Source organism: Ranitomeya imitator, chromosome 6 (genome assembly GCF_032444005.1).
Source record: "Ranitomeya imitator isolate aRanImi1 chromosome 6, aRanImi1.pri, whole genome shotgun sequence".
Classification (NCBI taxonomy): domain Eukaryota; kingdom Metazoa; phylum Chordata; class Amphibia; order Anura; family Dendrobatidae; genus Ranitomeya; species Ranitomeya imitator.
Window position 1 is genome coordinate 561,290,381 of NC_091287.1, and position 12,271 is coordinate 561,302,651.

The 12,271-nt window shown below is 51.0% G+C and overlaps 1 protein-coding gene across 1 annotated transcript in view; it reads right to left on the reverse strand.

Annotated features, from left to right (window-relative positions):
* Positions 1–12,271, reverse strand: part of ZC3H3 (zinc finger CCCH-type containing 3) — a 143,706-nt gene that overhangs the window by 19,868 nt on the left and 111,567 nt on the right. Inside the window, exons 6-8 of the mRNA XM_069732015.1 lie at positions 7,774–7,852; positions 6,898–7,053; positions 6,149–6,218 (exon numbers count right to left, since the gene is read on the reverse strand). Coding sequence (XP_069588116.1) covers positions 6,149–6,218; positions 6,898–7,053; positions 7,774–7,852 — 305 coding nt within the window. The remainder of the gene's footprint in view (positions 1–6,148; positions 6,219–6,897; positions 7,054–7,773; positions 7,853–12,271) is intronic.

Below are 12,271 nucleotides of genomic sequence, written 5' to 3' on the forward strand. Positions count from 1 at the left end.
TATACAGGGTGCTCCCCCTAGTGGTGGCTGCAGACAGGATCTTATCATGTATCTCTATATACAGGGAGCTCCCCCTAGTGGTGGCTGCAGACAGGATCTTATCATGTATCTCTGTATACAGGGAGCTCCCCCTAGTGGTGGCTGCAGACAGGATCGTATCATGTATCTCTGTATACAGGGAGCTCCCCCTAGTGGTGGCTGCAGACAGGATATTATCATGTATCTCTGTATACAGGGAGCTCCCACTAGTGGTGACTAAAGACAGGATCTTATCATGTATCTCTGTATACAGGGAGCTCCCCCTAGTGGTGACTGCAGACAGGTTCTTATCATGTATCTCTGTATACAGGGAGCTCCCCCTAGTGGTGGCTGCAGACAGGATCGTATCATGTATCTCTGTATACAGGGAGCTCCCCCTAGTGGTGGCTACAGACAGGATCTTATCATGTATCTCTGTATACAGGGAGCTCCCCCTAGTGGTGGCTGCAGACAGGATCTTATCATGTATCTCTATATACAGGGAGCTCCCCCTAGTGGTGGCTGCAGACAGGATCTTATCATGTATCTCTGTATACAGGGAGCTCCCCCTAGTGGTGGCTGCAGACAGGATCTTATCATGTATCTCTGTATACAGGGAGCTCCCCCTAGTGCTGACTGCAGACAGGATCTTATGTATCTCTGTATACAGGGAGCTCCCCCTAGTGGTGACTGCAGACAGGATCTTATGTATCTCTGTATACAGGGAGCTCCCCCTAGTGGTGGCTGCAGACAGAATCTTATCATGTATCTCTGTATACAGGGAGCTCCCCCTAGTGGTGGCTGCAGACAGGATCGTATCATGTATCTCTGTATACAGGGAGCTCCCTCTAGTGGTGGCTGCAGACAGGATCGTATCATGTATCTGTATAGAGGGAGCTCCCCCTAGTGGTGGCTGCAGACAGGATCGTATCATGTATCTCTGTATACAGGGAGCTCCCCCTAGTGGTGACTGCAGACAGGATCTTATCATGTATCTCTGTATACAGGGAGCTCCCCCTAGTGGTGACTGCAGACAGGATCTTATCATGTATCTCTGTATACAGGGAGCTCCCCCTAGTGGTGACTGCAGACAGGATCTTATCATGTATCTCTGTATACATGGAGCTCCCCCTAGTGGTGACTGCAGACAGGATCGTATCATGTATCTCTGTATACAGGGAGCTCCCCCTAGTGGTGACTGCAGACAGGATCTTATCATGTATCTCTGTATACAGGGAGCTCCCCCTAGTGGTGACTGCAGACAGGATCTTATCATGTATCTCTGTATACAGGGAGCTCCCCCTAGTGGTGACTGCAGACAGGATCTTATGTATCTCTGTATACAGGGAGCTCCCCCTAGTGGTGGCTGCAGACAGGATCTTATCATGTATCTCTGTATACAGGGAGCTCCCCCTAGTGGTGACTGCAGACAGGATCTTATCATGTATCTCTGTATACAGGGAGCTCCCCCTAGTGGTGGCTGCAGACAGGATCTTATCATGTATCTCTGTATACAGGGAGCTCCCCCTAGTGGTGGGTGCAGGCAGGATCTTATCATGTATCTCTGTATACAGGGAGCTCCCCCTAGTGGTGGCTGCAGACAGAATTTGATCACGTTTTCTCTGTGTCTATGTAGGGGATTTGGAGCTCTGTTTTAGGAAATGGAGCTTATCACCATAAGGACATATAAAGGAAATAATTAGGTTCCCTAAGGGCAGAGTGTGGATATAATACCACTGGGGATACATGGGGTAACGCACCGTCCGCCCCCCTCACCCGCTCATCATCTCTTATGCAATATTTAAATCCTGCAAAAATGAGAGCCGTAAAGGCGGCTCCTGAATATTAAAGGGATTAACAACGACAAAACGACTTCTTAAAGTGCCTCCTTCTGGTGTTCCAGTGTGATCAGGAATCATCTAATAAACTCATAAAAGCCGGGTGATGGGCTTATCATCCAGAGACATTACTCTCCGGCGCAGTAAACCTGACAGCGCTATGACTTTCACCTTCAGCAGGAGAAGGCAGCGGTGGCCGGGACCGCGCACAACTTCTTCACTCCACAGGTCACACAAATGCTATTTTCCTAAAAGGGTTGCTCTCAAAGTAGAAAAACATGGTGCACTATTCTTGTAACAGCGCCACCCCTGTCTATGGGTTGTGTGTGGTACTGCAGCTGTGCACCAGTCCCTGCAGTGGAACTGAGCTCCTTTTACCTGTTTATTGCATTTCTAGATAATCGGATTAAAGGAATCTCACTTCATATAAGAAGCGGCGATCCCACAGGAATGCTCCGGAGTTACATGGATATCTGAGCTCGCCGCTGCGGCAGGAATTAAAAATGGCTGCTGGCAGGAACGCTGATAAGCAGGCGGCCGGGAATGAGCACGTGGAGTCCAAAAGGCCCCGGTGCCAGCGAATAAATCAGCTCCTAACATATGGAGTATGAGATATACCTACCAATTACATGGGAAGAGGGAGATTGCAATGACTTATGTCGCACATTAGAGAGCTGGGAGAGTACATAGGCTGCGCAGGCGGCCGGCTAATGAACCCGAAAGTCGACGAGCCTTTCCAAATTGCTCACCACAGACTTCTCTGTTTTGCTTATTTTTATTAGGGAGAAAAATGCTGAATCGTTAGAAGTTCCTCAAGAGGAAAAGCTGTTGTAACAGCAGCGCGAGAGGTGGAGGCGGCGAGGGAGACTCTTCCCTAACCCCGGAGAACACAAGACATCCATACACATTTCCAAATCCCTGTATCCAGCAGGTTCAGCCGCAGACACCGGCTCCCGACATTAGAATTAATAGTGCAATCTGATGTGAGCTGCCGCACACACCGGGCTGATCTGTATCACGGCTGCTAAGGAGGTCTCCATTATATCCTGTGATATCCTGCGGGCGAGGGAGCGACGTAGTGACAATACTGCATCCGACAGACAGGAGAAGAGGCCAGAGAGTAATCCGGATCGTAACAGGGAAGACTGATCCCGATCACTAACACTGAGCGGAGACTGATCCCGATCACTAACACTGAACGGAGACTGATCCCGATCACCAACACTGAGCGGAGACTGATCCCGATCACCAACACTGAGCGGAGACTGATCCCGATCACCAACACTGAGCGGAGACTGCTCCCGATCACTAACACTGAGCGGAGACTGCTCCCGATCACTAACACTGAGCGGAGACTGCTCCCGATCACTAACACTGAGCGGAGACTGCTCCCGATCACTAACACTGAGCGGAGACTGATCCCGATCACTAACAGTGAGCGGAGACTGATCCCGATCACTAACACTGAGCGGAGACTGCTCCCGATCACTAACACTGAGCGGAGACTGCTCCCGATCACTAACACTGAGCGGAGACTGCTCCCGATCACTAACACTGAGCGGAGACTGCTCCCGATCACCAACACTGAGCGGAGACTGCTCCCGATCACCAACACTGAGCGGAGACTGCTCACGATCACCAACACTGAGCGGAGACTGATCCCGATCACTAACACTGAGCGGAGACTGATCCCGATCACCAACACTGAGCGGAGACTGATCCCGATCACCAACACTGAGCGGAGACTGATCCCGATCACTAACAGTGAGCGGAGACTGATCCCGATCACTAACACTGAGCGGAGACTGCTCCCGATCACTAACACTGAGCGGAGACTGCTCCCGATCACTAACACTGAGCGGAGACTGCTCCCGATCACCAACACTGAGCGGAGACTGCTCCCGATCACCAACACTGAGCGGAGACTGCTCCCGATCACCAACACTGAGCGGAGACTGCTCCCGATCACCAACACTGAGCGGAGACTGCTCCCGATCACCAACACTGAGCGGAGACTGATCCCGATCACCAACACTGAGCGGAGACTGATCCCGATCACCAACACTGAGCTGAGACTGATCCCGATCACTAACAGTGAGCGGAGACTGATCCCGATCACTAACACTGAGCGGAGACTGCTCCCGATCACTAACACTGAGCGGAGACTGCTCCCGATCACTAACACTGAGCGGAGACTGCTCCCGATCACTAACACTGAGCGGAGACTGCTCCCGATCACTAACACTGAGCGGAGACTGATCCCGATCACCAACACTGAGCGGAGACTGATCCCGATCACTAACAGTGAGCGGAGACTGATCCCGATCACTAACACTGAGCGGAGACTGATCCCGATCACTAACACTGAGCGGAGACTGATCCCGATCACTGACAATGAGCGGACATTAAGCTCATGGCCATAAACATTTGGAGTGAAGTTGAGGTTTGGGGGTGACGGGGAGCGCCTGTATGGAGGGTGACGGGGAGCGCCTGTATGGAGGGTGACGGGGAGCGCCTGTATGGAGGGTGACGGGGAGCGCCTGTATGGAGGGTGACGGGGAGCGCCTGTATGGAGGGTGACGGGGAGCGCCTGTATGGAGGGTGACGGGGAGCGCCTGTATGGAGGGTGACGGGGAGCGCCTGTATGGAGGGTGACGGGGAGCGCCTGTATGGAGGGTGACGGGGAGCGCCTGTATGGAGGGTGACGGGGAGCGCCTGTATGGAGGGTGACGGGGAGCGCCTGTATGGAGGGTGACGGGGAGCGCCTGTATGGAGGGTGACGGGGAGCGCCTGTATGGAGGGTGACGGGGAGCGCCTGTATGGAGGGCGACGGGGAGCGGCTGTATGGAGGGCGACGGGGAGCGGCTGTATGGAGGGCGACGGGGAGCGGCTGTATGGAGGGTGACGGGCAGAGGCTGTATGGAGGGTGACGGGGAGCGGCTGTATGGAGGGTGACAGGGACCGCCTGTATGGAGGGTGACGGGGACCGCCTGTATGGAGGGTGACGGGGAGCGCCTGTATGGAGGGTGACGGGGAGCGCCTGTATGGAGGGTGACGGGGAGCAGCTGTATGGAGGGTGATGGGCATCGGCTGTATGGAGGGTGACGGGGAGCGCCTGTATGGAGGGTAACGGGGAGCGGCTGTATGGAGGGTGACAGGGACCGCCTGTATGGAGGGTGACGGGGACCGCCTGTATGGAGGGTGACGGGGACCGCCTGTATGGAGGGTGACGGGGACCGCCTGTATGGAGGGTGACGGGGACCGCCTGTATGGAGGGTGACGGGGAGCAGCTGTATGGAGGGTGACGGGCATCGGCTGTATGGAGGGTGACGGGGAGCGCCTGTATGGAGGGTGACGGGGAGCGGCTGTATGGAGGGTGACAGGGACCGCCTGTATGGAGGGTGACGGGGACCGCCTGTATGGAGGGTGACGGGGACCGCCTGTATGGAGGGTGACGGGGAGCGCCTGTATGGAGGGTGACGGGGAGCAGCTGTATGGAGGGTGACGGGCATCGGCTGTATGGAGGGTGACGGGGACCGCCTGTATGGAGGGTAACGGGGAGCGGCTGTATGGAGGGTGACAGGGACCGCCTGTATGGAGGGTGACGGGGAGCGCCTGTATGGAGGGTGACGGGGAGCGCCTGTATGGAGGGTGACGGGGAGCGCCTGTATGGAGGGTGACGGGGAGCAGCTGTATGGAGGGTGACGGGCATCGGCTGTATGGAGGGTGACGGGGAGCGCCTGTATGGAGGGTGACGGGGAGCGCCTGTATGGAGGGTGACGGGGAGCAGCTGTATGGAGGGTGACGGGCATCGGCTGTATGGAGGGTGACGGGGAACGGCTGTATGGAGGGTGACGGGGAACGGCTGTATGGAGGGTGACGGGGACAGCCTGTATAGAGGGTGACGGGGACAGGCTGTATGGAGGGTGACGGGGACAGGCTGTATAGAGGGTGACAGGGACCGCCTGTATGGAGGGTGACGGGGACCGCCTGTATGGAGGGTGACGGGGACTGCCTGTATGGAGGGTGACGGGAACCGGCTGTATGGAGGGTGACAGGGAGCGGCTGTATGGAGGGTGACGGGGACAGGCTGTATAGAGGGTGACGGGGACAGGCTGTATAGAGGGTGACGGGGACAGGCTGTATAGAAGGTGACGGGGATCAGCTGTATAGAGGGTGACGGGGAGCGGCTGTATGGAGGGCGACAGGGACCGGCTGTATCGAGGGTGACAGGGAGCGGCTGTATGGAGGGTGGGCAGCCGGGTGGCAGCCGGCTGATGAGGGGCACTGACCTTGTCCTTGGACACCTGGTGAGAGAAAGGACAGGTCCCATCAATCTTCTTACATGTTCCTCTGAGAAACCTGCAGGGAAGAATAGATATCACTGCCACATGTCAGGGTGCACAATATAGCTTTCCTGTGGATCCACCAGATAACCAATGCAAAGAGTACAGATCCCAGAAATCGACTAGATTACTACCATAGGGTAGCAATTCTAGGGATCCACCACACTACCAAACTGTATTGATCTCTTGGATTCAGCATATATCACAGATTTTCTGGATCCACTAGGATTACCAACAGACAGGTGCAAATTTGATTATCAGCATATAGTGTAATGATCCACCAGATTACCAATCTGTAAAGTAACAAATTACCAGCACACAGAGGACGGATGCACTGGATCTATCAGAACAGCAGAAGCACAGATTCCTCAGATCCACCGGATCACCCAGCAAATTTATAGAAAGTTCCCTATAAATGTGTCAGAATGGATGCATCATGTCCTTACGAGGGGTGGATCATGAAAGTCAGAGATGTGAATGGAGTGGATCGCTCGGCAGATCTCCAGCAGTAATGTGATTGGCTGCGGGCATTATTTGGCAGCCATTATAAGACCTTACAATGATCCGACCCTGCTGAGACCGGGTTCTTGCCGCCACCTCCCCGGCTCCATAACGTAGATCAATCGCGACTCTCCGGATAGTCACAGCACCAGACCCGGTGAAGATGCCAGCGGCGCCCCAGCTCGGCCACTCACCGCGTGCACACGGCCACCTTCTCGGGGTCGTGGATGTAGGGGCACTTCTGGCCGCGGTTACACTTCCCGAATCGGTTGTAGTACATGCAGTACTCCTTCTTCTCCTTCTTCTGCTGCGCCTGGCGGATGATGGCCAGACTGCGCTGGATGGCACGGCTGGGGGGCAGAGAAACGAGAGACGCAGTGAGACCACCTCTACTGAAAGGGAACGTCCAATCCTGCCAGATAAAGCTTCACCAATAATATCTCTGCTTGCCATCAGTGTATGGAAACACCAATAATATCTCTGCTTGCCATCAGTATATGGAAACACCAATAATATCTCTGCTTGTCATCAGTGTATGGAAACTCCAATAATATCTCTGCTTGCCATCAGTATATGGAAACACCAATAATATCTCTGCTTGTCATCAGTGTATGGAAACTCCAATAATATCTCTGCTTGCCATCAGTATATGGAAACATTGTTCTCTACCTCCAGGGAGTGAAATCTTAAAGAGCCCTTGTGCTGCTCACAGATCTTCTAGGGTCCGTAGGCCACATACACGTAGGGTGACCTACCCACCATGGGATGTGTATGACGTGCTCCCGACTCTCCCCCAACAGACGGCGTCTGGGAGATTAGAAATTGCTGATCATGGAGAGCGGCAGCAAAAATCTCTGCTAGATCTCACCGACTGATATATAATAACGGGCCTATCAGCTGTGCGAGCAGGACTGGTACAGCCAGTAAGTATTAATGGAATGTCACTCACTGACAGCAAGCAGTGCAAGTGCAATGAACTCACAGTACAGAAAAATAAATTTTATTCAGGCAGCGCCCTTGTGAGAGCGGCCCCGGAGCACACGACACAGCGGGCTGCATGTAATACACACCTTGCAATGTACCGGCTCGGAGTGGCTGATCGGCTGGGGTATAAGGAGCCAGGACTGGTGCTGCTGACGTCCAGTTTGCCTAAAACAGAAAGCAGAATGGTTCTCAGATGTGTAACATTAGACCGGTGTATGTGCTGTCCTGCCAGCAGTTTACAGGAAGGAGAAGATCACAGGATCGCACACCCATGTCTGCTGTAACAGTAACGAAGTGCTCTGCGACTATACACACATAGAAGATTGACTGACAAACGCTCAGTTTATCAATTCATCAGTGGGAGGAGAGAAAAAATTAACACACTGCAAACACAATAATGATTATCCTGGCACAGCAGACATAAATACATAAATAGTGCAGTCTAGGAAAGGGAACCGTGATGGGTCCACACTCAGCCGACAAAAAAACAAAACACAGATACGACCTTGGAAAGGGCACTGTGTATACATTAAAATATATATATATATATATTATATATATATATATATATATATACATATATCTATATCTATATATATCTACAAGCGTGACAGAGATCAAGATAATAGAGAATATAGAATTCATGAAAAACAGTAAAGGTACCGTCACACTTTAGCGACGCTGCAGCGATACCGACAACGATCCGGATCGCTGCAGCGTCGCTGTTTGGTCGCTGGAGAGCTGTCACACAGACCGCTCTCCAGCGACCAACGATCCCGAGGTCCCCGGTAACCAGGGTAAACATCGGGTTACTAAGCGCAGGGCCGCGCTTAGTAACCCGATGTTTACCCTGGTTACCATCGTTAAAGTAAAAAAAACAAACGCTACATACTTACCTACCGCTGTCTGTCCCTGGCGCTGGGCTTCTCTGCTCTGGCCGGAAAGCAGAGCAGTGACGTCACCGCTCTGCTTTCCGGCTGCCCGCCGCTCACAGCCAGACCAGAGAAGCAGAGCGCCGGGGACAGACAGCGGTAGGCAAGTATGTAGCGTTTGTTTTTTTTACTTTAACGATGGTAACCAGGGTAAACATCGGGTTACTAAGCGCGGCCCTGCGCTTAGTAACCCGATGTTTACCCTGGTTACCAGCGAAGACATCGCTGAATCGGCGTCACACACACCGATTCAGCGATGTCAGCGGGACCTCAACGATCAAAAAATGGCCCAGGCCATTCCGACACGAGCAGCGATCTCACAGCAGGGGCCTGATCGCTGCTACGTGTCACACATAGCGAGATCGCTACTGAGATCGCTGTTGCGTCACAAAACTTGTGACTCAGCAGCGATCTCGCTAGCGATCTCGCTATGTGTGACGGGGCCTTAAGTGAGGTTGTGTACGTGCCCATTATGATCAATCTAAACCAAGAAAGTCGCATGGCAAAAACCAATCGGGATGTCCAGATTACGATGCCGGCAGTTTAATTCTACTGCCACTGCAGCTCCTGTTGTTTTTTGACTGGATTGGGGAGCCTTACAAAATTTATAGGAAAGTGTGGTAAGGATAATAGTGGTTGTCTACCCCTTTCACAAACAGGAGTCCTGTTCCCGTGGAATCTCTTCCAGTAAGTTGGTTTGGCTAATATGAGAGTTTCTACCACCTAGAGGAAAGATACATAATTTGACCCTTTTTTTTTTCCATTGAATCATTGCCCATCAGTCAGTCCCCATTTCTTTACCCAACAAGTACCATAAATTTACAGTACATGGTACTGGGCAAACTCACGTCACAAGGAAGAAGCTCATGCTCCTGTAAACAAACAGGATCAACTCCAGTCCCTCTTATCTGACACTGCAGAGGAGTGAGAAAACAGGAGGGGTTTATCACCACTTCTGTCTTCTGCGCTGCCAGCTACATAACGATCAGCGAGCCCTCCGCAAGTCACGGCCCTCAGTGAGCCCTCCGCAAGTCACGGCCCTCAGTGAGCCCTCCGCAAGTCATGGCCCTCAGTGAGCCCTCTGCAAGTCACGGCCCTCAGTGAGCCCTCCGCAAGTCACGGCCCTCAGTGAGCCCTCCGCAAGTCACGGCCCTCAGTGAGCCCTCCACAAGTCACGGTCTTCAGTGAGCCCTCCGCAAGTCACGGCGCTCAGTGAGCACTCTGCAAGTCACGGCACTCAGTGAGCCCTCCGCAAACCATGGCCCTCCGTGAGAACTCCGCAAGTCACGGCGCTCAGTGAGCCCTCCGCAGCCACAACACTAAAAAAATCTGTGATTTTACTTAGTAGCTGCTCATCTACAAACCCAACACAAACACCCATGATATTAAGCTTATTATGATATCCACCTCTCGTGTCTCCCCTTTTCCTCATAGATTGTAGCTTGCGAGCAGCAGGGCCCTCATTCCTCTTGTTATCTATTTTGAACTGTATTTCTGTTATGCTGTAATGTCTATTGTCTGCACAAGTCCCCTCTATAATTTGTAAAGCGCTGCGGAATATGTTGGCGCTATATAAATAAAATTATTATTATTAAATTATTATTATTAAGCAGTCACATCATTACACCCAAACATTCAGGATGATGACCCTTATGACATCACTACATGAAAGCATACATAAACTAAATTTAAAAAATAAAATTGCAAGATAAACTAGAAATGATAAAAAAAATAAATAAACAAATAGAAAACAAGGCACTGGGTACCAAATCTTTAGGCTATGTGCACACGTTCAGGATTTCTCGCAGAAAATTCCTGAGAAAAACCTGAAATTTTCTACAAGAAATCTGCATGTGTTTTTGCGTTTTTTTCCGGACACTTCCCAATGCATTTTGTAGTGGGAAATCCACAAAAAAACCCCGCAAAATTAATGAACATGCTGCGTTTTTTTACCGCGATGCGTTTTTTTTCGCGGAAAAAAACGTATCATGTGCACAAAACATGCGGAATTCTAAATGATGGGATGCTTATTGTATGCTGTTTTTTCGGTTTTATAGCGTTTTTATCGGGAAAAAACGCGAAAAAACAGCAACGTGTGCACACAACCTTACACTGGAAAATTTCCTAAAAATGTGGCAGTGCACGTTTGAAAGATACCAAGGGGAGTGAGAACAGAGAACGGTTAAATTGTCACAGATATGGGGGAATGGCGTGCACAGGACGGCAAAAACATGATGGAAGTTGAGTAAAAACCATGTAAAAGTGACAAGCGTGCATCTCGCCAGGTGGTGGGAGTGTGTCGCAGTCACTCATCTGCCAGCCTGCTGTCTCTCAGAGTGAGTGAAACACATTTGATAGTATGTCCGAGCAGTCTCGACTCGCAGGAGCTGTCACTTTCCTGGCTGAGGACGATGACGCCCCATCTGTTGTGGTACTGATGAAGATGATGGCATGAAAGGAACCAGGGAGCCAAAGTCACCTGCCTGTCAAAGAATGTCACCGGCTACAGGAAAGCGGTCTGTCGCACTGACATCTGTATGCACAAACGCCTGCCAGAGGTGAAGGCATGGAGCGAGGACAGGCCGGAGCGAGGACAGGCCGGAGCGAGGACAGGCCGGAGCGAGGACAGGCCGGAGCGAGGACAGGCCGGAGCGAGGACAGGCCGGAGCGAGGACAGGCCGGAGCGAGGACAGGCCGGAGCGAGGACAGGCCGGAGCGAGGACAGGCCGGAGCGAGGACAGGCCGGAGCGAGGACAGGCCGGAGCGAGGACAGACAGGAGCGAGGACAGACAGGAGCGAGGACAGACAGGAGCGAGGACAGACAGGAGCGAAAACAGACAGGAGCAAGGACTGACCGGAGCAAGGACTGACCGGAGCAAGGACAGATCGGAGCGAGGACAGACCGAAGCGAGGACAGACCGAAGCCAGACAAGTCCAATAACACCACACTCAACTACTAGATATCAATGTAGATAACATCACTGACATTCAAGAACCACCAGAAAACTGCATTCATATCACTCATTACACCTTAAAACAGTTATATTCCTGCATATAAGGGGCAGTATTATAGTAGTTATATTCTTGTACATAGGAGCAGTATTATAGTAGTTATATTCTTGTACATAGGAGCAGTATTATAGTAGCTATATTCTTGTACATAGGGGCAGTATTATAGTAGTTATACTCTTGTATATAGGAGCAGTATTATAGTAGTTATATTCCTGTACATAGGGGCAGTATTATAGTAGTTATATTCTTGTACATAGGGACAGTATTATAGTAGTTATATTCTTGTACATATGAGCAGTATTATAGTAGTTATATTCCTGTACATAGGGGCAGTATTATAGTAGTTATATTCTTGTACATAGGAGCAGTATTATAGTAGTTATATTCTTGTACATAGGAGCAGTATTATAGTAGTTATATTCTTGTACATAGGGGCAGTATTATAGTAGTTATATTCTTGTACATAGGAGCAGTATCATAGTAGTTATATTATTGTACATAGGAGCAGTATTATAGTAGTTATATTCTTCTACATAGGAGCAGTATTATAGTAGTTATATTCTTGTACATAGGAGAAGTATTATAATAGTTATATTCTTCTACATAGGAGCAGTATTATAGAAGTTATATTCTTGTACAC